This window comes from Lagopus muta, chromosome 5 (genome assembly GCF_023343835.1).
Source record: "Lagopus muta isolate bLagMut1 chromosome 5, bLagMut1 primary, whole genome shotgun sequence".
NCBI lineage: Eukaryota > Metazoa > Chordata > Aves > Galliformes > Phasianidae > Lagopus > Lagopus muta.
In genome coordinates, this window is record NC_064437.1 from 23,703,378 (window position 1) to 23,730,364 (window position 26,987).

At 40.8% G+C, this 26,987-nt stretch overlaps 1 protein-coding gene across 16 annotated transcripts in view; it reads right to left on the reverse strand.

The window, feature by feature from the left end:
* PRRC2C (proline rich coiled-coil 2C) overlaps positions 1 to 26,987 on the reverse strand; it is a 68,813-nt gene that overhangs the window by 19,685 nt on the left and 22,141 nt on the right. For 9 of the 16 annotated variants that reach the window (XM_048944497.1, XM_048944502.1, XM_048944496.1 and 6 more), the window contains exons 5-24: positions 25,753 to 25,884; positions 24,655 to 24,833; positions 24,205 to 24,284; positions 23,504 to 23,637; positions 23,333 to 23,420; positions 22,926 to 23,067; positions 21,886 to 21,960; positions 20,554 to 21,169; positions 19,605 to 19,774; positions 18,733 to 18,979; positions 17,442 to 17,655; positions 14,281 to 16,644; positions 13,473 to 13,562; positions 12,891 to 13,099; positions 12,346 to 12,500; positions 11,766 to 12,096; positions 11,188 to 11,273; positions 10,262 to 10,450; positions 6,276 to 6,527; positions 1,141 to 1,227 (exon numbers count right to left, since the gene is read on the reverse strand). In XM_048944497.1, the coding sequence (XP_048800454.1) occupies positions 1,141 to 1,227; positions 6,276 to 6,527; positions 10,262 to 10,450; positions 11,188 to 11,273; positions 11,766 to 12,096; positions 12,346 to 12,500; positions 12,891 to 13,099; positions 13,473 to 13,562; positions 14,281 to 16,644; positions 17,442 to 17,655; positions 18,733 to 18,979; positions 19,605 to 19,774; positions 20,554 to 21,169; positions 21,886 to 21,960; positions 22,926 to 23,067; positions 23,333 to 23,420; positions 23,504 to 23,637; positions 24,205 to 24,284; positions 24,655 to 24,833; positions 25,753 to 25,884 (5,840 nt within the window). The remainder of the gene's footprint in view (positions 1 to 1,140; positions 1,228 to 6,275; positions 6,528 to 10,261; positions 10,451 to 11,187; positions 11,274 to 11,765; positions 12,097 to 12,345; positions 12,501 to 12,890; positions 13,100 to 13,472; positions 13,563 to 14,280; positions 16,645 to 17,441; positions 17,656 to 18,732; positions 18,980 to 19,604; positions 19,775 to 20,553; positions 21,170 to 21,885; positions 21,961 to 22,925; positions 23,068 to 23,332; positions 23,421 to 23,503; positions 23,638 to 24,204; positions 24,285 to 24,654; positions 24,834 to 25,752; positions 25,885 to 26,987) is intronic. The other 7 variants (XM_048944501.1, XM_048944507.1, XM_048944508.1 and 4 more) reach the window with 4 other exon arrangements.

Here is a 26,987-nt window from a genome sequence, read left to right on the forward strand (position 1 = left end):
CTATTTCTATCTTCACTGCAGAAAATGCTGATGATTTCCTTGATATTCTAAATAGAATGTACCAAAAATAATGCAGTGGCCAGTCTACTCCTTTCTGACTAGTTTTCTCTACCTTTCTCCTCTCAGAGCACAGCTAACAGAATTCCAACCACTGAAGAAATAGGGCTAATCCAAAAGATACAGATACTGAAGCTTTGAAGCAGGTGATACCACAGATCCTTTGTAGCCAGGATCCTGTGCTGCAAGTCCAACTCCAACATGCCACACTGGAGCACACACTACCACCATTTACACAAAAGTAGCCAGTTTCCTACACTAACCACCAAAGGCACAAACCACAACAACACCAGAAAATCCAACAGAAGAGTAAGCTTAGCCAATATTGCTTGAAAACTGCATTAAAGGATGCTGCAGTAAGCTGAAAAGCATTTCACGAGACATCAGCAAAAACCTGAGACACTACTGCATGAATTCTTCCCTCCCCCAACCAGAAGTGACTCAACACTCTGAGCTAATTATACTTCTGCTACTCAAACAAAAATAACAAGATCCATGTTTCCAACCCGGTATCCCAGCAAACTCGAGACAAACTTGACTCCACAACATAATCCAGTTGGTCTTCTCAATCAGAACACCACACACACAATCAGAATCACTGGCTTTGTGAGGACTGCAGACATTACATCTCTACTGAATACATGAAATCCTGCTGCACGCTTTCAAAAGCCATTAAGCTGCTCTCTTCGCATATGGTCACTGATTTCGGGCTACAGTTCAAAACCGCTTTCTTTTTAGAAGCCTTGCTTCAAACCTACAGACCTTCGCACCAGGTTCAAAGCCCAGCTACTGCTGAGAGTGCATTCATTATACTTTTCTTTGTATATTTTAGAATTGTCCCTAGAAACATTTTCACACTTAGTCTGCTCTGCAGGTCATTGAAAAACAAGGAAATATCTGAAGAATTCCAGAACAGATACTAATTGAAACAACAACTGTCCTTCAGAGGAAGATCACTGGGTAGTGCAGCTAGTCAACATGAAGAAACTCTAGTGACTTGTTAACTGAAGGCAGTATTTTGTGCTTTAAGGAAGTGTGAAAAATTTTCTTGTCTTCAAAGTCGATTCACTGCAATAGACTTACGTTCGTCACCAAAGTCTCCTCCATTTTTGTACTGCTAGTAGCCACTGTGTTAGGATGAGAAGGTGTAGTGTAGTCTGTTACAGACTCCTGTGAAGAAAAATAATTCCATTAAAATATCTCCCTTACCTAAATCCGATTTTAAGTTTCTTGGAAAAAGGTCAGCCTTTCCACAGGAAGAAACCTCACCATTCAGCAGGTTAGAATTTGATCTCCCAAAGATATATTTTTTTCTTGGTAGGAACATCCTTGTTCAGCAATCCTTGTTGCTGAACTGCTATTGAAGAACTATTTTGGGTAGACTACAGTTTGTCCCATGATCTCAGAAGCATGACTTGAGACAAGTCAAAATACAGTCTTTAAAGCAAGGATACAGAGTGATGTCACGTCTGGGCACTGAACACACGGAACTGTGGGGGCAGAGGCACTCATTGGTCACTCAAGATGCTTTAGCTGTTTGTAAGCACTTTTTGTCCAATTCATTCAAAAAGTGAAATCACATTAGCTGAAACCTTCCTGTAGCTTTAAACAAGCAGGAATACCTTGGGTAGATCTGTAACAAGCAAGGCCTTCCAGTTAAAAAAGAGACAGAACAATTTTCCTTAAGTCCTGTCTTAAACTTAGTGCCTCTGGACAGCTCATGTTTGCTTCCTAATTTCTGCACTGGGCAGTAATACCAAGAAATAAAAGGGCTGGAAGCGCAAGCCCACCCAAAGGCTTTTCTTGTAGCTCATTTATCCTCACATTTAGGTAAGCCACAACACGCTCCATGAATCAAACTCACTCTCATGGACTTAACTGTAGTCAGTGACTACTGCAGCTGCGGGTCTAAGTTCCCCGCTGAAAACATGTAATTGATGGCACTGCCAGCTCTCTAGAGAATGACCTACCATGAACAAAAAGGGACTGGCACCTCTCTGAAACAAAATTTAGCATTGTTTTTAGTCTTCGTCACTGGATGTTTAAATCTGAGTGTATTCCAGACAAACAAGTGGTGTAAGAACTGTTTTAAGACTATCAGATAAACGGTGTGACCGAACACTCCCAAATTAGCCAAGATTCATTAATTCGCTAGCAAATACTGAAAGCCCAGAATAGGTTCCACCATTTTTACAGAACCAAACACCAAGAAGTAACTGAAGCATAAATTAGCTGTTGACAAGTGTTTGGACTTGCCAACGCAATGCCTCTGAAGGCACCAAAGAGATGATACTTGTTTAATTCAGCCATACTCAACCAGTATGATGATAAACTATGAAAAACTATATATTGAATTCACTGCTAAAGTCTGTGACGATGTCTCCTAAGATACTAATTGAAGCATTAAAGATACTAATCAGCAAGTGACAAAGAGCCATCCTTAAGGATAAGCTTATTTTGGTAAAAGACCAGGACAAAGAGCCCTATACTATAAGGGCTAGGATGTGCACACATGAATTTACGATGGAGACAGAAAGAACCTGCTTCACCACATAGTTATTCTCCTCACTTGTTGAACTGGTGGGATAGAATACAATCTCATATAATCTTACACAGGACATAGGTTATATACGTAGAACAAAGCAAGCACACAAAGCTGCTTTAATCACAAGATCCTTTTAATGAAGTGTAACTGAATGGCTCCTTGTTTTTTAAAGATGCTTTATCACATAAGATCCTTTATCACAGGAAGTTTTAAAGGTAACATTACCAAAATGCCTTCAAGGCTAAGACCCGAGTTTTACATGGTCTCAGCACTACAGCTCGTCACAAAAGAAATTAAATCAAAGTTTTTGCTATCTTCCCAACTTTGGATAATTTTGCAGCATAGAAATTCTTAACTCCCAAGAGAATGTAAAACAAAAAGCCCTAACACATCCACTGTGGTGCCCTCAGAAGTGGGTGTGCAATGCTGAACAGCCCTATAAAAATAAGTTACGTGCTGAACGTGCAGAGAAGACAGTGCTTTAGTTGTAAGAACAGCACTGATGATATCATGGGTTGGTTAACCATCACCTTTCATTTACTGATAGGAAAAAGTCCAGGAGTCTTTTACATACAGATACCATATGCTTTTGTAGTTCAATTACAGTGAAACTTCTGAACAACTGTTTTAGTGAATAAACCAACTGAATGCTTTGCTATAAATTAATAACTGTAATAATAGCATCAGCAGTAGGTACTGAAGTTATCTACAGGGTATTTACATCTGAACAAAAAACAGGTTACCTTTTTACAACTGTTTCATTTGCTCAAAAGAGCTCACAAAACCTAAAGTGACTTTATGAACAGAAGGATACAGCAGACCTCAGAGCTGACCTAGCTACTGCAAAGGAGCAAGGGCCCTCAAATAATTAACGTGCTGAACGTTTGATTTATTCCTGAGATATGGAATTAATTCAAACCAGAGTGCTTGTCAATACTGAACCATTTCAGAAATTACTTCTATATAAAGCATGCCTCCTTTTTGATATCACCTCTGCAACATACCGCTTTTATCACCCATTCATCCAAAGCTTTGTTGCCATTTCCACTAGGTACTGATCACTGCTGTGATCAGAAAGCTTCCAAACTTTACTTGGGGGTGTTCAAATGGAAGAAAGCTAAAGACGTCCTACCTGATTCAGAGACTTACGCAAGAAATTGCTTTTCACTCCAAAAATGCTACCAAACTCAAGAGAAACAGCTGAAAGTGCTTCAGAGCATCACTGTGATACATTCCTGATAAACAGCTCATCAGTACAAGGTGATTTACATTCACACTTTGAGGCAGAACAGTCCTGTCTGATTAAATATATATCTTTATTAAAGGGCTTGTTTTGGTATGGATGGGATACTTCTACAAAGTCTCTGCTTCTGAAGAAAGACAGCTAAGCTTGACTTTCATAAACATTCAAATCAACAAATACACTGAAGAAAGTGCACCTTGCTGCAACCTGAGCAGTAGTTTCCCAAAAAGGATGGCAGCGTTCAAAGAAATAAGTTTAGTTTGCTAAAAATTAAATATCTGACATTCAAACAACAGATTAAAAATGACATTGCTTCTTTCCTCATTAATGAGCAAAGACAATGTTAGACAGGAAAAAGCAGCTGCAATACCAACCAGCACAGGAACCCCAAGACTAGGACAGTAAGTATTTAAAACCATTTCAGAAGTACCAAGACTGGTTTATTTCTGTGAAATCCAGGTGAAGTTTATCTTCCCTGATAGATCTGCAGGCTCTTGGTTCAATTTCCATAGAAGTTAATACAAAATATGACCGCTTGTTCCCTAGAAAACTTACTACTGATGCCCATGGAACTCCACATGACAAAGGAATTCAAAAGCAAATCTGGAACTGCTGAAGGTGTTTTAAGGCCTATTTACACCATACACTAAATGCTTCTAAAAGAAGCCACTTCAAACAATGAAGAAATTGTTGGAAATTGGCATGTCCAGCACAAACTTTCCATTTTCCTTTCAATTTGATCTTCCCTTTAGAAGAGGTTTGGCACTTCAATAATGTGGTAGTTCAAAGAACACAGGCAACCTGTTTTTAACTAGGGCCAGAAAGGCACAAAATACGGACTTCCCTTTTGAAGATCTCATTCTTTTAAAATACGTGTATACATATACGTGTATACATGGTACCAATTTACTTCAGCAGAGCTACCAGCAAGTTAGTCTAGTGATCAAAGATGTCTACTCTACAGGATTAGAAGAGGAGTTTCTCCTTGTGTGCAAGTCAAAGAAGTTTGAGAGACGGTGAGAAAGTACTTGGCACACAAAGAACAGCCTCCTTAGCAAACACTTGAACAGGTTGATGTTTATGGTTCTGCACTTCTGATTCTGTGCACAAAAGAAGAGCACCTCGTTCAGTTCTGGTGTCAACACAAACCATTCACATCTACTACCAAAGACGAAAACTGCTAGGAAGGATGAAAAATCCCAGTACTTCATTTTCACACATTTGTCATTCCACACAAAATCAAATTTGCAGCTAGCAGCTGGGAACCATTTCTCCCTTAACATTTGCTCTGCAACAAGATTTCATCACAACAGCATCTTCTGCTTGTATGATAGCTTGACAAGTACCTGCTAGGACTGCTCCCCACCACCCCAGCAACAGGCTTAAACAAAAAAGATGATCTGCATTTCAGATTCTTCAACTATTAGTGAAACTTCTGCAGATGAATGGCTTTCCTGAGAGGTGTCAGAACGTTTCTGCTTAAGATTAGAAAGACAGATTGAGACAGCACGCAACAAACTTGAGTCTAAACTCACAGAACTGTTTTGCAAACTTTCCAGTTATCAAAGCAGGTGTAACTATTGAACTAGCACCAACTCAATCCTGCATAGCTTCTCTCCATTTAAGAACACTCGCAGTTCTTGCCTTAGACATGTAACTGACAGAAGAGAAGACAGCTCCCACATGGGCCATTATGCAAACAAGAGAGTGTCCATGGCTGTTTTTCAATGATTCAGTGCTTTTGGCACATAACAGCCAAGAACTGAGCTACAGACCAATGAAGGCTAACAGTAAGTCACCATCTCACTGGAAGGCAAGGGAGTTCCTTGCTGACAACTGCAATGAGTCCTGAATTCTGCAAGTGAATGTACCTTGAGTATATCACAAGCCTGACACACAGAACCTTTAGGTAAACTGACTGAGCCTTATGCAATGCTTTAGCATCTTCCTAGCTTAGAGATTTCAACTCCACTCCCCCCCTTCACCCTTCTCAGAACACTTAACTCACAGCTTCAGGACATCCATGCTCTCAAACAACCACTGGGCATGCTCCTTTTCTGTAGCTCTCTGTTGAAAGTCAAGCTCTCATCTTGTGTATACCAGAAACACATTCAAGACATAAGTTCGCACAATCAGTGTCAAGCTCTAGTGCCACTCTCTAAGTAAAGGCTCTGAATAGTTCTCACGCTCATAAAGCAGTGGAAGACTTTACAACTTTCCAAGCTGATCTCTGCAACGACTGTGACAGCACATCTCCATACCACTTCCAGAGAACTATTTAAGTTCAAGCAGTAACCATTTGTTTCAAATCTGCTAATCAGCAAGCTCTGCTGTCCAGATCACTACAACCAGCAGGCAACAAAATTTAATCACATCACTGTGGCATTATTTTATATATAGTGCTCTATAATATTTCAACATTTTTCTTACCTTTGTGCTTGTTCCGAACTCTGGAGCAGACACAGATATCATTGTTCCTATTTCCGTACTCAGTTCACTTGTCGCTTTGGTTTCCTTTGCAGTGACAGGTTCTGGACTTCTCACAGAGGTGGGAGATGACTTCTCCTGTCCCTCAGGCTCTCCCTGTTGGGCATCCTTCACTTTCCTGTTCTTTAAAGAACGCTCTTTCCCAATAGGACCGGGTTTATACTCTTTGTTTTCTACTGGACTCAAGTCTGGAAGCTAAGTTAGTGTTAACTTGTCAGTTATGTCTTCCCCCCCACAGCTTACCCATAAAACAATATTCAACATGCTTAGAACAAGTTTGTTTAAATCTAACAAAGCTTTCCTCAAAGCTAAGCATTTCCTAATAAGTAAATCAATCAAGATTAAATTAGTGGCAAGCGTTCAAAATGCATCCACTCTGGACATTAAGAATTTAAATACTGTTGCCAAGTGATACATATCATATGAAGTACAGCTAAAATAAAACCTAATTAAAACCTACAGCAGACTTTTCTTATGAGTACAGAAAAGTAAGGAAGCCACAAGACTTCATGTCCACACAACTTGTTCCAATTTTTAGAGAATTCTGATTTTACAGGGTTCCAGGAGATTAGAAAACTAGAAAAGGACTCCCTTCATATGTTGATGTCTCAGTGTTGGCAGCGTTTTTTTCCTACTGACTTAGCACTAAAAGGATATCCAGAAAAAAAAACAACAACAAAAAAAACCCCACCACGTTCATGCATTGCCTTATATTGCGGAGACTATGGCTGGAGTAGCTGCTATAATTCAGCAGTTCCTTTTTGTACAGCTGAATTAAAGAATGAAGGCCCGAGGGAACATGAATGTTCTGTTTAAAGAGGCATATCCTTCCTGGCTCAGCCCACCTTACTACAGAGCACAAAAATTCTTTAAAGGCAGTTTCTGAAATCCTATTGCTTGAGCTTTGATAGTGGAAAACCAGAAGCTGATGGTATGTCTCTACAAACATGAACCATCTGTTTCACAAATGGACGAAGACCTTTTGTATTAAAATGCCTTTGGGGAGGGATGAAATTTTCCCAATGTATTTAGTACCCTCAGGAGGCCAGTACAGACTGGAAAATGTCTTTAGAGGGAAAGACAAAAGCACCTTGGAAGCGAGTGCCTAAGCTCTGCAACGCAGCAATCAGGATCATCAAACCCACCTCACCCTAAATACCTTTTCTTGTAATAATTAACAGAAGAAGTTCCTCCAGACAATTTCAGGTCACATTCTGAGAGGTTAAATGCCTTTGTTTCAATTACAGTCCTCTCGTTGCCTGTAGACATTGAACAAGCTAATATCTGGGTGACCAGACTGGTAGATGACAGAAGGGCTATTGATGTAGTCTACCTAGACTTCAGCAAAGCCTTTGACACAGTCCCTCACAGGCTTCTTCTGGGGAAACTGGCTGCCCATGGTCTGGAGAGGTATACACTCCTTTAGGTAACAAACTGGCTAGAGGGCTGTGCCCAACCGGTAAGTGGTGAATGGAGTTAAGTCCAGCTGGCAACCTGTTTCAAGTGGTGTTCCCCAGGGCTCGGTACTGGGGCCCACCTTGTTTAGTATCTTCACTGATGACCCAGATGAGGGGATTGAGTGTACCCTCAGTAAATTTGCAGATGACACCAAGCTGGGAGGTGGTATCAATCTGCCTGAGGGTAGGGAGGCCCTTCAGAGGGATTTAGATAAGCTGGATCGCTGGGCTGAGGTTCAACAAGGCCAAGTGTCGGGTCCTGCACCTTGGCTGCAACAACCCCATGCAGCGTTATAGGCTTGGGGATGAGTGGCTGGATGATTGTGAAAAGGGACCTGGAGGTGTTGGTTGATGCTCAGCTGAACATGAGCCAACAGTGTGCCCAGGTGGCCAAGAGGGCCAACGGCATCCTGGCCTGCATTAGAAATAGTGTGGCCAGCAGGAGCAGGGAGGTGATCATCTCCCTCTACTCAGCACTGGTGAGGCCGCACCTCGAGTACTGTGTTCAGTTTTGAGCCCCTCACTACAGAAAAGACACTAAGACCCTGGAACATGTCCAGAGAAGGGCAACAAAACTGGTGAGGGGTCTGGAGCACAAGGAGCAGCTGAGGGAGCTGGGATTGTTCAGTCTGAAAAAGAGGAGGCTCAAGGGAGACCTCACTGCACTCTACAACTTCCTGAAGGGAGGTTGTGGTGAAGAGGAATTTGGCCTCTTCTCCCAGGCAACAACAGGATCCAGGGAAATGGCCGCAAGTTGTACCAGAGGAGGTTTAGGTTAGACATGAGGAAAAACTTTTTCTCTCAGAGAGTGGTCAGGTACTGGAATGGCTGCCCAGAGAGGTGATGTAATCACTGTCCCTGGCAGTGTTTAAGAGGCATCTGGATGAGGAGCTGGGAGATATGGTTTAGTGCTTGTGGTAGCAGTGGTAATGAGAAGACTGTTGGACTAAAAGATCTCGTAGGTCGTTTCCAACTTTGTGATTCTATGATCTGGGCTTCATTGTGCATACCATCATGATGGGGGGTGCGTAGGATTTTTTTTTTTCCCCATTCCTCCTCTCCATCAGAAAGGTTGAAGGATTGCAACTCTAATTTACAAAAGCTCATCAAAATGGTCATCTCCAATGAGTTTACCATTTAGTTGCACATGTCTTTCAACAAAACCTTCAGGAGTCTTAAGTTATAACCGAGCAGGAAAAAAAAAAAAAAATCTCTACATGGAAAATGGACAATTTTAGGAGGAGTTTAATATCCAAGTGACTTCATGGGGGGCACTTCTAGGCATGACACTGGTTACTGAACATGCTGTGCTAGTACAACTCACCAGCATGATTAGCTACTGTACACTTCTCTGTTGTAAGGGTTTTATATTTTGCAATGAAAACCATCAACTGCAGCAGAGTTACTAAGTGCCTCAATAAATTCACAATGCATGTAACTGCAATTTTAGATTTCAAGGGTTTTTTGGAGAAAAAAAAAAAAAGCACCTGTGTTCTAGAAAGACAAAAAGGGCTTTAAGTACATCAGGACTGCTGCCAAATCTCAGACAAGAGAAACTGAATTAACTGGTTTAGTAACTTATGAGCAAAGCATATCTGTCCTAGCTACCTCTTCCTTCAAGTGAGTGCTAGCAACGCAGAGGTAAGTACACACTGGAGTAGAAAACAACGGGAAATTAAGTTCCATTAACCTGAAAGATCACTAAGTGTAATCTGAATGACAGCAATCATTCAGACTCCTTGTGAGTGGTAACAATGGAAATACAAACTGATTATGGTTAACTGGAAGCTCTAAATCTCCTGAGAAAAATGAGAAACGTATTTTAATTAAGTTTGATTACCTATTCACTCTTCCCAGATTAATTAAAAAAAAAAGTTAATTTTCTAGATGTCTGTGCTTTTGAGACTTCTTGTCAGTGGGCTCTAACATTCTTCCCTTTTCTCCAACCACTTCTTCCCCTGCAACTTGATGTATTTCTTGGTAATCCTAGGTACAAAACTAAGCAAGGCACCATGTGTCAATGGCTACAGACGGTGGTGTGGGGGAGAAAGGCAGACATGGCCACAGGAAGAAGTGAAATTGGAGATGTAAGACAGAAATAGCCTGCCCTCAAGACAACCTGAGCAAAATAAGCACAGGTGTACACAAAAATTAAAAACAAAAACACCTTACAAAATCCATACTCCTCCAGCAAAGCTAACAGATTCACAATTCCATCTTTATTGCAGCTACATCTGTTGCTCCAAATGGAGTCAGTGGATCAACTCTTGCCTTAGGATGCTGTGTACTTACATTTCTTTAAGCGAATTCCCCATCTTATTTTTTATCTTATTATTTTAGGAAATACAAACGTGGAATGCAATTTTTATAGGTCTAGTCCTATTTAAGTTAGCATTCCATTTTTCAATCAATTATTTGCAACATCTTTTTGACTAATCTTTCTTTTCAAATTTTAAAAGTATGATGTTTTACCTTTTGTGCTTTGATGGGTCCAGCCCGAGGCTGTTTCTGTCTTTGCTCTTTTGGTTCTGGTAGCTTGTCAGTCGACTTCTCAGAAAGTACAGGGCCAACTTCATTATCACTACCACTGGAAGCAGGGGCTCCAAACTGAATAGTTTCTATACCAAGCTCGACTCCACCTTCTTGCCCAGGCTTTGCTCCCTATTTAAAAAGCAAGCATTTAACACATTTCAGAAGACTTCTATCAGTACACTGCCATTAGTTAATAAAAGACCATCAAGTATACTGGAAGTTGAATGCTACAAGCATACTTCTACCTTCTGCCAGCAAAAGCATTATTCATGATTGCAATAAACTTGCAAGTAGTAAACAACATATGAAGGCACACTGTTTTCTTTTCAGCTTCCTACTGTTTATAAGAGCTCAGGGGGGAGGAAAGTAAAAGTAGTGAAGAAATGCATAAATGAGATTGTGAAAAAGATGTGGTACTGAAAAGGAAAGAGAAATACAATATTAAAAAAGTCTAGATTCAAGTTCATATTATTCTCCTGAAACTTCAAAATTAGCATTCAAGAAAAAACAAAGACTTAAAAAGATTCACAGAACTCCTTATGCCATCCGAAATGGTGTCGTAAGAGAAGGCATCCTATTTCTGTCTGCATTACTAAGCTGGACACAAGCATTCACAAACTAGACAATATTTCAGCTTAAAAATATACACTAAACAGCAGCTATCAATAAAATCTGTGAAATCTGAGATTTGATTCCTAAATAACTGTTTTGCAGTTAATAAAAGCATTAGCCTGCATCACCCTGTACTACCTCCCTACCTCATGAAATTCTGCACACACCAGTTTATGTATGGCCACACCTGAATAATCGGCACCCAATCTTCATAATAAACAATTTGAGTAAGCTCCTTTCCCCTTCATCCTTACCTCTGGAGATGTAGCTGATCCAAAAGATGTCAAAGGTTTGTTCCAAGCACTCACTGAAGGCGGCTGAGGTGGACTAATAGGTCCCACTGACAAGTAAAGAAAGAGTTAAAAGCAAAACACCACCAAAAAAACCTAAGTTGCTAAATGCATTTGACTAGAGCTACCAACTGATTGAGAAAAATTAGACCACAGATGTGTCCATTAACAAAGTTCTGGTTCAGAAGTTATTAGCGTACCCAGGAGTTAGCAATATGATTCATATTTAGCTGTTTTTAAAAGGGTTGATCATCACATTTGGAAGCTTGACCAAGCCCAACAAAACAGATTTTTGAAGGGAGTAATATCCTTATTTTTCGTAAACAGACTATGCTAACAACATAAAATACGGAGTAATGTCACACTGCAGAAGTCTTCTGAGTCTTCTGAAACATTCATAGGTTTAAACATTACACTGTTGCCCTCGATTCCCTTTGCAAAATACACTTGCACGTGTAAATGTGAGAGCTGAGAGTCAGTGTTCTCTAACTACAATACCTGCCCCTCTTATGCACAAAAAGAATCCAGAAAACAGTACTTACATTTTTTGGAGATGTCATTCAGAACTGCGGTAGGAGGCACCTTGTTTTCCCATAGTTCAGTTCCCAGACCATTGTGAGCCTGGGCGTTCTGCAAGACTTTGCCTGATACTGTGAATTCTGTGCTGGCTGCTGCCCCTCCTGCAGCCTGATTTTGAGGCTGAACAGAAGCTGGTGGCTGACCTGGAGTCTGTGCTGCACATGGAGTCTGTGCCTGAGCTTGTGCCTGCTGCGCAGCTGCAGCTGCTGCCTGCTGCTGCTTTTTGGCAAACCTGGGTGGAAGTTTGGAATTTTGACCTCGACCTTTTTCACTCGATCCTTTTTTGGTCCAAACCTACAAGCGAAAGTAAATTTTTACTCTTGCAGCTGGTAGCCTAAACAGAAAGTACTGAATCCTAAGATGTTTAAGAGAAAGTTAATTTAATCTACTAATTCCAAACTCAAAATTAATACAACTATCTAGTTACATTTAACAGGTGAAAATATAGCTTCCTGAAGACACTGCAGACCTCGTAACATTCCCAGTATTGCAAGGAGCTTTTTCCCCACCACAAACGCCAGGTACAAATGCTGTGTCTTGTACCTGCACTGTTTGCTCCTCCTTCTTTCTGCGCTCTTCATCTTGCAAGCGTTTCTGTTGTTTCTTTGACACCACTTCAGTGAAGCCATCATCATTCAAGTTAGACTGAGAGTCTTCAACTACTGTCACTTCAGGGTGATCATCAATGATCACAACGCCTATTGAAATAGGAAAGGTGCCAATGTTGCTGTTTCAACAGCTTCAGATGCAGTGCACAACAAAATACATTAAGAATGAACTGCTTCAGGTAGAAGCAATTTCCCAATAAGCCGACACAGACGATGGGCCCTGATAAAAGCTGAGGCTTGGCTTGCTAAGTGCATTGCAGGTGAACTAGGACTGAATATTTATTAAGTGAAAAAGTTAATCAAGCATGACAAAAGTAGCAATACTGAAATATACAATTATTCACACATTTTAAAAAATCGTCGTCTTTTGTACGCTTTCAAACATCTAGCAATCTGTCATCTACCCAGCAATCGAACATCTATCCAGACAAGCTGAAGGGTAACAAGCTCTTGTTCACATGGTATCTTATCAATACATACTTGCATAATTATTAAGATCAAATTGAGACAAAGCATCCACTTTTTCCTTAGGCTTTTTTGGACCAGCTTTAGGTTCTTCTCTCTTTTTGCCACTTGCATCCTTGGTACTCTTCTGCCCTGCTGCATTAACACCTCCTTCTTCCTGATGCAAAGAGTTGTTGTTGCTGGGCTCAACACCAGGCACGCTTGCTGTCTGGTCTTCAAATGGCCTATATTAGAAAAAAAAAATTATATTAAGGAAATTAACATCCACAGAGCTTAGGAAGGAAGGAGCTAGCAAAATGCAAATCACATTTTAGGGTCGAGTGTTTAACGTGCAACTTCTTGGTAGGCTCCAGACATTTACTTTCAGCTCCTCAGTGAGCAGAAACTGAACAGAAAAAGCTGTTTTGGTAACACATCCAATGCACTGCTGTCAGAAGTATTCATAGGAAAAAAAAAAAGTGTGTGATTTTAAGATGAACTCTGCCTCACTCTATGTAGTTAGACACACCACAACTCAACAGGTTCGCAGTTCAAAATTCTAGTAAAGCGTTCTGCAGAGAAACAAACAAACAAGCACACACAAAAATGGAAGCTTACAGTATGAAATGTTTCACAGGCTCCCTTGCCAGAAGCTCTCTGCAGCCATCAGAGTCAGAGACTTGAAACATTCTGGCTTTGCTGTGGAACCTGGAAAACCCAGCCTTCGTTTCAAAATCATATTTAACTGACTTATCAAAGAAAGCCTTAGTATTTTTAATTTAGAGATTAGAGCACTGAATTTAAGTCTTTAAGTCCAAGCAAAATGTGAAGTTAATATACAGCAACCTACAAGAACAAGAAAGGTAGGAAATCAATGAAGAAAGAATGACTTGCTCTGCTTCCCACCTATTAATTACTGTGCGCTGTGCCTATAAAACAGTGGGAAAACAGTAACACTAGAAAATTATCAAATTCTAATCAAATTTAACATATAGAGAAACAAAATTTATTCTCAGTGGCAAGCATGTCTCAGCATGCTTTTCTGTTAGACAATTAACCTAAAAATACAATAGGTCAAATGAAATGCAGCTATGTATGTATTAAACTGCAAAAGCATTCACATTAAGCCTTCAGCTTGCACCCAGATCTTGGAAAACATACCCGACTGAGAAAATGCATCATTTCTTTTTAATTAGGCTAATTAACACTATGCATACATGTAAGAATACTGTGCAATTCAGTCAATTTTCTGGATTATACACACAAACCAGAAAACCAGAAAGCACAGAGATATTGGTGCATGTGGTTACCTTGCACTTGTCTACCAGTGACAACAAATCTAAAGCAATTATTAATGACTTTGAACCACAACAGGACAACGCATGACCACAGCTATGCCTGCCTCCTAACCAAAGCTGGTACTCACCCTCTTTTTCCACTTCTGGGCGGAGGACCACTGCGCCTCTCACTCCTAGGCCCTGAGAAGGTCCTCCCTGGTTTGGCTGGCCCACTGTTACCACGTCTGTTTTGACGGTCTATTCCAGGCCTCTGACTAGAGAAACTTCTCTTGGCTATTTCCCTTTTTGGAACTCCAGTGTTTTCTCCTGCTTTTGCAGCCACCTGAGCTGCTATATCTGCTGTTTTCTTCTCATCCCTCTCACGCCTCTCATTAAAATCGCTGCTTTCTGAGGCCGTTTCCCACTCCTCATTTGCCTGGTCTGAAGAATTCTGATTGGACAAGTCTGGTGTCTTACTTCCTGAAACATCCAGAGCAGTATTGGGGGGCTCAGTAACCGCATTAGTGACTGCAGCAGCAGTTGATGAGCCAGTTACTGCCTCATTTATCTTTGATGCAGCTTCTCTCTCTTTTAGGCGCCTGAAGCGTGGTGGCTTATCTTGCCTTGGAGGCCGAGCAGGCCTTTGTCTTCGTGGTCTCTCTCTCGTTGGATCAAACTTCCTCTCAAATTTTGGAGGTCTTTTATCAACTGGTATAGGACCATAGTGCTCATTTCTCCTTGGCGGCTCCCCATCTTCTGGTTTAATAATCTCTGCTTGCCTGGGGTTCCACTGATTGTCTCTGTAAGCTGGCCTCCTTATTGTGGATGGTCGTGGAGGACGCCCACCAGGATCCCTTCCACCACGTCTGTACATTCCCCCTCTACCTCGTCTGGAAGGCTCTCCTTTAGGAAGAAACCCTGGTTTAGGTTTATTCTCATCATCTCTCATATATGTTTTTTCCAGAGATCTGTTGTCCACTCTGATATTGTTTTCAGGTTTGAATGACAGCGGCTTTGTAGGTTTCTTGCCATCAGCTCTCTCTTCTCTTTTTGGGTGTTTGCCTTTGATGAGACTGTCTTTGTCTGAAAGCAGAGTGTCACTTGCACTTTCATGGACCTCGCTGTCAGAATCAGTCTCTGAACCATGCTGCCGTCGTCGTTTTGGAATCACTTCAAAGTCTGAACTCTCACTGCGAGTTTCACTCTCTTCCCTTTGTCTAACTGGCCCAGAAGGCACATGCTCTGTTCTAGGCTTAGTATCTCTGTAGTGTGGATACTCCCTGTTATGGCCCCTACTGCCCCGACCACGTCCTCCATAAGAACCCCTGTAGCTACGACCTCTAGAATAATACTCCCCACGACCTCTGCCTCTGTATCCCTGATCTGGGAACCAGTCTCTGTCCCTCGCCTCTTTCCAGTATGTCCTAGGTGGTAAGCCAGGCTCTCTTTTTACTGGTCTGGTTTCTAAGCGTGGTTTCTCTATAACTTCTTTGTTAACTACCTTCTCCGTCTGCTTTTCTTCCTTCACTGTGGTAACTGGCTGCTGTGCTTGTGGCTGCTGCTGTGCTACAGGCTGAGTTGGTGGTTGCTGCAGTATTGCAGGGGGAAGCTGTGGAACAGCGGGCTGTGCAGCTGGTAGCTGCTGCGAGACTGGAGGAGTGGGTGGCTGAACTGGAACTTTAGCTGCAGTCTCAGTCTGAGTGCTCTCTGGGCTCGCTGGTGTTGGAGCAGCATCCTGGACTATCTTCTTAGCTAGAAGGGCACTGCTAGAGGTGGATGTCTCTGGCTCAGTCTGAGACACTGGCCCTTGAGGTACTTCCTTTTTGTCGCTTTTTTCAGCCTTGGTTGGTTTTTCACTACCTATCTTTTCTCCTTCCTTCTCCTTCCTCTGTTCACGCTCTTCTCTCTGTTCACGCTCTTCTTTCATATCTCTAAGCACAGGCTTTTTAATAGGACCTGATCTTCTTATTGGTCTATCACTGCCTTCCTCTCTCCTGCCATAACCAGGCCTAGGACCCCACCTTGTTTCAGACTTAGGTTTAAATGTTTTCTCAAGTTTAGGTCCTTCGGATGTTCTATTATTGATCAAAACTTCTTTTTTTGGCTTAATCTCAATTCTCTCAATTGTCTCCTTTGACTCAACAGGCCTGCTACTTATTTTAGAGATATTTGCTGTTGTCTCGATCCTCTGTTCTTCTGATTTTAGAGAATGACTTGAGCCGTGGGAAATGCTTCTCTTTAATGAAGAATGACTTTCCCCAACAGGCATGAGTTCTTCTGCAGAGCTGCGTGAAACATTCTCATCAATTCCTTCAAAATTAACTTTAGTGTTAGATGTGTCAGTTTGGAGAGGTTGGGCATCTTCCAAAGGCCTGCTTGGGAACTTTTGTACTTCCACCTCTCCTGGTTCTCTGAAAAAGTCTGGCTTTGGATGAGAGTCCAGCTGGTTGTGTTCTACAGGATAAGCTGCAGCGGGAACAGCAACCCGTTCTTGCTCCAAGTGTGCCTCAGATCTAAGAAACAACAATTAAGAATATTATGGGGGAGGGATAAAGCTCTCATTCATAAATATTTACTTGAATGACTTTCTGTTTGTATGAAGGATTTCTGTCAGATTCAGGAAACAATGTATCAATTTTCACAGTGGCTGCCAGTTATTAGGTATTAGGTTATTAGGCAAGGTATTTATTTTATGCCACTTTGGTTAAAAATTCAGTGTCAAATGTACAGTCTGTTTTAGGAATCCATTCACATTAATGGCTATATGTGCATTTTAAACAGAACCTTCAGGTTAGCAGGCTGTCAGCAAGTATTACACAGGAAATGCTACAGGAAAAAAAAACGGGGGAGGGGTACTTTAAAGAAGCCCAAGGCAACTATCTTAGTTTATACTGCTTGTTTATACATATCACTTCTGAAACCAATGTGCACCAGGCAGAGGCTCACTAATATGGGGAAGATGGAGAGCAGATGAAGGATAGTATACAACCCTGCAGCAACATTCTACAAAACCGAAAATTCGTAGTATTATCACAATCACCATTCATCAAATCAGGTTAAGGATCCTAAACAATGGGTAAATTGTTTTTCTATGCCCTACTGTGCAGCAGGCATGTCTTGTTTATACAACAGTGCCAAGCACGTTCCCTCCAGTCACAACTCCTTTTAAAGTTTCGTGTGAAAAGCAGCATTAACTTTGTCTGAATTTACAGTTTAAACTATCTTTTACAATACAAATTACAGAGCTGAATGCGTAAGCAGGTTTGGCTCAGTAGTGACAGGCATGAAAGGGTACGTAACTCAGGCTTACCTCAAACTGTCAGGCTCTTCTAACACTTTGGGAGGAGAACTAGCTTGCTGAGGTTCCGCGTGGGGGTATGGATCTGACCCCCACATTATGCGGGGCTCTGACAAAGGAACAGCATGCTCTCTTGCTGAGCGAGCTATATGTTCAAATGAATCTGAGCTGGTTGCTGATCCTTCCAGCTGATCTCTTCTCATCAGTGGTTTGGGAGGCATAATTCCTGTTACAAGTTTAAGTTCAACAGCTGAATTAGCAAAGAGACTTAGCTCATGAAATACAAAGTATATCAGCAGGTCCAGAAAAGCCCTTTTCTCTGTCCTCCTACATTTCCTCTGTACCTTCTCTTACTGGAACCAAATGTCTCTTCACTGTCAACTGACCCCAAAATGATTAAGTCATATCCACCACCAGTGCCCTCAGTACCAACAAAAGCAAAAGCTGTCTGTTTCCACCGTAACAAAAGAACAAGGCCTGTAAACCTGCAAGCGTGAGAATGAAGATTCTGCTCTAAGATATGAATGGCAAAAAGCAAGATGAATGTACATACAAGGTGGTCTTTGGCACTGTTATTAAGACTCTAGGTCCTATTTTGTAAACATTTTAAAAGCAGCACCATGGTTATCATCAGTTTTGCTTAGGTTACCAATTCCTCAATTCAGTCTCTACATTCCTTTTGAGAGATGCATTCACTTGTGTCCTGCTCCTTCTGCTCAGTGGTCTCCCCACTATGTTATCTGCCAGTCTGGTGTTATTTATGCACATCAGCTTTTCTACTCTCAAATCAAATAGCTATTCCAAAAGTTTAAAAGGACTTTTTAGTGCCAAGAATTTGAAAACAGGAATTGAACAAGACTCCAGAGATGCTAGTATGTAAGATAAAAACAACAACATCTCATTTTTTATTTAAAATAATTGAAGTAATACCAAGAGCTAATACATAATGGAAGATGAACCATAAATATACTGTTTTTATAGCATAACAATCTAACCCATGCCAACTAAGATAACCGTAAGCAAGTAAGGCTTATGTTGACATTTTGAATACAGTCTTGCTATCAGTAACTTGCCTGTGATAAAGGAGAAAGCTCTGATTTTACTATGTAGACAAGATATATACTGATGCATGACTGTCTCTACCTAACAAAAGCATTCCAACATACTTAGTCTCAAATGATACTTACCTTTCAAAAAAAAAAATTAAAAAAAAAAACACATTATATATAGTAAATGGGCTAAGAAAAGACATCTATTTCAAACCCAAGAAAGTTTGACAGTCAGAAGAGTTGCCAGACTTTACCTGGATGAATAGGAGGCATATCCATTGCAGGCCTTCCTGACATCATTCGTGGGTCCATGTAAGACTGCATCATAAGCCACCGTGGATCAAAACCCATTGAAGCCAAATGCTGTGGATGTGGTTGCATTGGTTGGTAAAGAGGTCTATGCTGGGGAGGAGGGACAGGGCCACTAGAAGGCTGTGAGGGAGCAGACTGTGGAATTACACCTTGTTGCTGTTGCTGCCACTGCTGCTGTTTCATTTGCTCCTGAATAATAGAAAATAGCATTATAGGACTTTACATTACAATGAAGACTTGAGCAGAATTATAATAACCCCTGGAAACAAGGATTGCAGTCACCTCTGGGATACTAAACATTTTGAAAATTCATCACAAACAAACCAGAATAAACGAGGAGAAAAGGGGGAGGAGATGGGAGAAGACTGTACAATTTAAAATAGCTATAGTTTTGCTAGTGTTCAGCTGAGATACAGAACAATCTATACTTTGTTCATGCTGTGACCAGTGCTCTTCAGACCATAGAAACTGAATGCAGAATACATTTGCGAGTGCCACAGCCTTTAACGTAAAGCTGAAGAAAGAATGATTGTCAGATCTCTCTGACTGCACAAGTATCCACAGGGTAATGCTCTACTTCTGGTAACTGATGCCAATAGCAGCCAGTTTTAGAAGCCTCTCTTGTCTTCTGCTCACTTGTGTACTTTGCAAGTGATGGGAGGTGCTCCCAACAAAACCAATTCAGCCAATACAATATTACAGAAGCTGGAAACCAATAACTTAGATTTCCCCCGCCCCTAAATAGTCACATTCTTACTCAGAATGAAGCAGAAGACATTGCGTTATTCTTCCTTTTAGCAAGCAAGTTGGTTACCTGCTGCCTCTGAAATCTCGGTGGTAATGATTTCTGGAACTGTTTAGAATAGCCTGAGGAAACAGCAGGACGAGGTTGAGATCCTGATTCTGGCTCGCTCTCATGAGTCACCTGTGAAATCTCTTTTTCATTCCGACTACTGTCTTGTCGGGTAAAGACTGCTTGATCTTCTGAAAAAACAAATGCAGGAGAAAAGAGTGTATTTTAAAGCTAGTAATTTCACATTAACCAGAGTGTCAGATAAGAGATATCTTTCTAAAATGAATACAAGCTTGCTTTCTCTAACCTCACAGTTCTAGTTTCCAACACACACACACAGACTAAAAGAACAGAATTTCAAAACGTTATTTCCCAGAGTTCCCTTTAAACTCAAATAATCATAAATGATTGCTCAGTTCATGCTGCAACTATTGTGCGATTTAAGAAGCACTACTGTTTTAAATTTTAATAAATTTCTTTATGAACCAAAGTTCAGTTTTACAATCATTTTTACTCACTTAAGGGATGACACCAAGGCATAAAGAATAGTCTAACAGAGGCATTCAAGCTCCACTACAAAAAAATGCATTAAGTATAAACATGTGCTCTGTGTCTACTTCTCTAGGCTTGCTTAAAAAACAGAATAGCTGAAATAATTTACATTGTTTTTTGACAATATGAATCACTGACTCTCTTATAGCAAAAAAAAAAAAAAAAAAAAAAGTCTTTTACTTTTTCTGTATTCTTTCATGTTCTGCTTAAGTTACAAAACTCAATTTTTCCTTTAACACTTTGATGAGTTGGCCAGACAGGTCTAGCTCAAATGACAGAGTCAGCAGCTGTAGCGTGCCAGGGAAACACATGATCTAGATGCACAGTTAATCAGGTATGGCAATTAGACTGCTAGATTACTACTACGCTCTGTGTCTCAGCTGCAAGAGAGACAACTCCTACTTGCATGTAAGCATACCTTTTTCTTCCTTGTTATTCCTGCTTTCACTTTCTTGTTTTTCTACCACAGGCGTTACCACAGGTTCTACAGGCTCAGGAGCTTCATGTACTGGTTTCTCCTCTTCTTTCTCCTTCTCCTTCTCTTTTTCTTCCTTCTCTCTCTCATTTTCTTTCTCTTTTTCCCTTTCTTGTTCTTTTGCTTTCTCCAGTTTTTCTTTTTCTTCTTTTTCCCTTTCCCGCTCCCTCTCCTTTTCTTTTTCCCTTTCCCTCTCCCTCTCCTTTTCTCTCTCCCGCTCTCTCTCCCGTTCCCTCTCCCTCTCCCGTTCCCTCTCCCTCTCCCGTTCCCTCTCCCTCTCCCTCTCTCTCTCTTTCAGAGGGTCTTCACGGGAGGGTTTTGTCATACAGCCAAATTTCTCATTTAACTGTTTCAGCTTTTCTGCACAAGCTGCTTTTCTTTGTTCTTCCATTCTTCTTTCTTCCTCTTCGCGGCGCTTACGGGCTCGCTCAACCGCAGCAGATATCTCTGACTGCTGTCTTCTCCTCTGTTTCCAGATTTCATCTTCATCTGGTACTGGTTTAGGAGGAAAGGGTCCCTGCCTTCCAGGTCCTAGCTGGCGATCAGGAGGAGGAGGATGCTGTAGTATTAAAATCAGTGAGTCAGCTATGGCATGATTACATAAAACAAACTAGCTGAAATACAACATTTTAACTGTCTGCCCACTGATGTATTTGAATGGCATTTTTACAAAGTAAGGCTTGAAAGACAGCTTCCATGCGAAGAAGAATTAAAGATTCAGTTGAGCTCGTGTCACTTCTTACTGCTGCTAATGAAAAGTGACAAACACCTTTTAGATTTGGTTACAGTTTGCTCTGGCAGATCTCAGATGGAAAGTCCAAGTAGACCAAGAAACTCAAGATTATCTTAGGATAATCAAGATTTTAATGAGCACTGCTGAAAATTGTTAAGCAGCTACTACCTACACATTTCACTCGGAACTTCACTTCCCTGTCTACCTGGGCATGCAGCCAACATTAAGCCACACTCAGCCCTTAAACACCTTCCTCATGCCCCTCCCCTCTCTAGTCCCAGGTAAGGCTAGATTATCAAAAGCTCTTGAAGTTCACATGCATTTCACAAGCCACTTTCAATACTTACACAATTTACACAATCAATTAGCAGCATGGCTATGTTGAGGTCTCACTCTCATCAGCCCCAGGTATTACAGTCACACTGTTACAGAAAAAGGCTCACCCTATGTGAAGCATTGTTACTTTTCCAAGTTTAATTCCCTCCCTCACAGAATTAAGGAATTTAACTCAAGAAAATAAGGACAATTCTGATCTTTCTTACCGGTGGTAGAATAGATTTGGGATGAAGAGGAGGACCACCTCTTTCATGTATAGAGGGCTGTGCTGGACCCCGATCCTATTGGATCAAGCACAATACCAGGGTAAATAGCTTGTAACAGGAGTAAGGCTGGTAATTTTTAGGTGCACTTTTTCCTATGACATTAAAATACTATATCTAGTGAACTACATTGCATAGGATACAGATTAGCATGCAAAGAGGGCAAGAACATCTTCATTGCAGCTGAACAATTACTTAAAAAGCATCCAAATTTTGCATTTAGTTTACTGCAATGTTTTTCTTCAGATTCAGTACAGCATCAAACCTTGGAAAATGATGCAATCTCTCTACAGAGAGAAAAAGAGCAAGAACAACAAATTTGGGATCCCCCATCTTCATTGTTACTGGTGTCAGGAAATTTTCACTCAACACCAACGGCAGCTTTTCATGGGGAAAAAATACCCCAGCAAGCTGAAGCAGGCATAAGCTGAGATGGCTGCCATTCTACTGCAGGATAATCCAAAAACCAAAATGGCTGAACTGATGCATTCTACGACGTCTAGAGAGAAACCTATCTACCTGAGAAGAAACAAGTTGACACGCTACTGCAAAGCTGTATTGAAGAAAACCAGGTCATGATTTACAAAAAAAAAGAGAACAAGGAGAGCGTGTGAGTCAACATGGCACTATTTCTCTGTGCCTCTACAAAAAATGATGGACACCAGAATGGTTTTATTCACTGTTACAGCAATGGACAGACAAAATAATTAAGTTAAAACCTGTCAATTGAGTAACAGTAAGCGACATAAGAGTTCTCCTCTCTCACAACTGTGGATTAGAACACACTAGAAAAAGACATTATTTTTATTTGGGAATAGAAGCTAAGCAACACCCCATCACTTATTACAGCTCAGATAAGCAGTAGATAATGCTTTTACTCATGTTCATAACCCTTAATCCACCTGACAGCTTCAGAAGATGCAGAGTGGGATCTCCCCTGACAAGACTCTTGCCAGAAGAGCTAAAGAGAAAAAAACACAAACCTGATCAAGCTGAGAACTTTTGCCATAAGATCCTTTGGTTGCTGCTGCAGAAGCCTGGGTGGCAGACTTAGCATTAGTCTGTTCTTCTGCTTCCTTCTGGGCATCAGGGCTCTGAGAATCTTTTGATGGCGTTTGTTCGTCACTGTGCAAAAAGATGAGAAAAGTAGGACTATTCCATACAGCTCTTTGGCGATTTATCTTCTATCTTCAAAATCTCTAAGCAAGAGTGAAAGATTCTCACAAGAAAAATCACTTGTATTTCATGCCTCACAGGCTGCAGACAGTTACAGGGTTTAACGCAGTACTTAAATACTGAAGTAAGTACTTCACACACATACTTCATTCAAGTTTCCCAAAAGCTAAGCTAGCTGTGTAGCATTCACACACAACTAGCAGCTCCAACTCACCCACTTTCCTTCTCTTTTTGACTACTTCCTTGCTCATCATCATCACTGAAATTCAACTGCTCAGTGTAATCCACTTCACTCTGAGCACCTGACACACAAGCAAATATTCAATTAATCCTTCAGAAAAATTAAATATACAAAGAAAAGAAATCATTAATCTGAGGTTCTTACCTGCCCAGCCTTCATCAGCCTCAGCATCTAAGTTATCAAATTTATCAAGTTCTTTAAGTTCACTAGCACTAAGAATGGATGGGCGCTCAATAGGCTCTGAACACCACGAAGGAGGTCCTCTTCCTCTTGGCCCCCTACAAGAGAAAGAGAAACAATGGCCACCATCACTATTTTTTTCAGCAAAATGACTAAACAGAAGCTCAAGTTGCATGACATGTGCTGCTTCCTCACGTCAGTACAAATGTTATACATCACACACGAGACCATCGCAGTTCAAATAATTACTGCCACACCACCACAAAGAAGGAAAATTATTTTTAAAAAGGATTAGAGTTCTACTGTAATTGAAGAGCAGTACAGACGTGAACCAGAAATTAACTACTTTCATTGTGACATTGGAGCAACAGTCTTTTTACAGATAAAGTGCTGCTCAGAATTATAGAGGTGTCCCTTTCTCCTGCTTTTCCCATTAAAAAGCCCCATAACATGCAAGATTCTCCTAGTTTTGCAGCTGAGATGTCAAACACTGTACAGCCACTATATAACTACTCCACACAAGCCAAAGTTATAAGACTAACCAGTGACAGCACATGGCTGTAATCAAGACAATCAGTGCAATGCTCTTTTTTTCTTTTTAATTTTTCCCCTTTACAGGGGGATGCAGAGTTCATAATCACAGAACAAGAACACTTGTATCTTACCTACTAGGCTCAGAATTCGGAAACCTTGTTGGGCCTTGTATGGATGGAGGATATGCCATTCTAGGATACTGATTAAACATCTAAGGAAAGTTTAAAACAGAAGCCATTTGTTAAAAATATCACTGTATCAGACATACTCAGAACAGTGAAATCATAATGGAATTAAAGCAAGGCTATTCACTCAAAACAGTCTGCTCTAATGATGGTCTGTGTGACCATCAGGCCACAAAGGTGGAACGATCACCTCTGTACTCAGCAACATGTGACACACTGAAGCTTAGCACAGGAGTGACAACATGGAGCCACATCCTTTGAGGAGCTTGTTGTGATCCTACGCTTCTTACTAAACTACTAAGCATTCCATGGAGGGAGGATAAAAAAGGTGTAAGGGAATCACAGTAGCCAATAAGCAATCCCTGCTGCTTACAACTTTGTGTAACCACTACTCACGTAAGGCGGCATCATTGCCCTGTACTGAGATGAGATGGGCGGCTGCTGCTGGCCATTCATCTTGGGCTGTGGGATCTGTGGTAAGCGTGCATCCCTCTTCTCTGCTGCCTTCTGGCCATCACTTTGTTCTGCTGGAGTAGCATTGCCGTCTTCCTGCCCAAGGGCCTTAGCTTCTTGATCTGTTGGAGAATTGGGTGAATTGTTACTACTATTTTCTCTCCAACTAGCAGCATCTACACAGGCAGAGCCAGTAGAAGAAAAGACGACCACACTAGATCTACTAGGCGGTTTCCAGTGACACAGCTATCTGCGCAGATGGACATTCGCTACTAAGAAAATAGAGGTTGTTTTCTAATCCTCTTCAGCCCTACATCCAGCTGTGATCCCAAAGGGTAAGATTTAAATTTATAGACAGCTCTAGCTGTTTTTCTCTACCTTCTAAAACACCATGCCATTTAGGAAGGATGCTGATCATAGTACAAGATAGAAAACAGCTTTAAGTGAGCTACTGCTGATTTGACACACAGATGCTGCCAATGGGAAGATCAAACTTCTTTCTACGAGGAGTATCACAGACTTCTCAAGCAGCTCATAATGACATATCTGTGCGTTACATTTCAAAGTAAAGAAGTATTCAGATACTGGCTTGCATCTCTGATAAAGGATGGAATAGAAATGATGAGGGTTGTATTTCATTGGTTATAAGGATAGTTCTTGAATATACATTCTAGTTGTCATGGCATCTAGCAGGTGGAAGAAAACACCAATAATGTGCAACAAACGCTCCTCAGAGCACGAGCCTGGGCAAATATGAAGTGAGCTGTAGGATACAATTAAATACCTGTTTTCCATACCAGGAACAAATAAAGCAGAAAAGGAACCAAACACAAAAATCTTTATAACAAGCTCTTACACAATAAAACCATATAACAGAGAAGAAAGTTACAAGATTTTCAGATAGGACGACTGTTTGTAGATGTTTATTTATTGCAGAAGTGAATCCTTAAAATAGTATTAATACACCTGTTTTGTATGGGAGCAAATATGCATTCCACACAACTGCGTGCAATTTCACTAAAAGTTCTACCATATACTTACTTTGTGGCCTCAAGCTGGGTCCATGGCCCTCTTCAGATGCATCTTTCTCTTTGCCTGACTTTTCTTGATCCCCAGCTGCCGGCAGACTGGGAAACTCTTGCTGGAAATAACTATTTATTGGAAGAGCTGGACCTACAAAATAAGATATTCACAGTCATAAATCTTCTGTAATCAAAGCAGTTCAGAAAGTGCTCCTATAAGCCTGATCATCCTTAAAAATGAAGCATAAAGTCATTAAATTAATGGCAATAGAATTTGCAAACCAAGAGCAAACCTCATAAAATGTTTATATTTATTAGTAAAGCTGCTGAATGGCTACATGGACTATAAGGTAAACAAAACAAAAAAAAGCAGTTCAAAAAAACCCCAGCCTCAATTACATACTTTTTGTTTTTTTAAGCCAGCAAGCTAAAAACTTCTATCATCTCTGATCCATGAAAGAGCCATGGATCATAGCAGTAAGAATACAGCATGAAAGACAGGGATCTTGTTTTGCTTTTTTCTTTTTTAAGGGTTAAATGTTAAGCACAGGATAAACTCTCTTTTCACTTTCTTTGTAACTTGATGACAACAAATACCACAACAATTACCTCTGTGCCCACAGATCAGCTTAAAAGCTTTCAATCTTCCAACTTCGCCTACTACAGGTCATGTTAATTTGTTTTTTGTTACTGGGCATTAGATATTTCATGCTCACAAGCAGCCACATCCAGCAGTTTAAGGCTACTGAAAACCACAGCCACACTAAGCAAATGGCCTGCCAGGCCAGAGAACCATTTTGGAGACCCGGTAGCAGGTAAAAGTTTCATGAATCTTGAAACATGTTCTCTGCTCAAGCTTACGCAGCAACAATGTTTCAGTTGGAAACAATAGTATCCTCAATTATCAGCCTAACAGCACCTAAGCTATCAGCCGGAAACAGACCCATCTTCAGTTGTTGAAGATTTCAAATGTAATATGGTGGTTACTGACTCCCAACTCCTAACCAATGGGTGAGCCAAAGAAATACACATTCCCCATCAGGTTTGGCAGTTGTTTTTTTTTTTTTTTCCCCTGCATGGTTATCAATAGTTTTTTTTATATATATATTTATATTTATATTTTTATATACAAAGCGCCTATCACCTGATTGATAAACATTCTTTGGAACCATTTTGATGGCAGGGGTAAGAACAGGAGTCAGCCTGTCAGAACCTCAGCATTTCTGTTTCCAACCAATTGAAAAAAAAATTAAA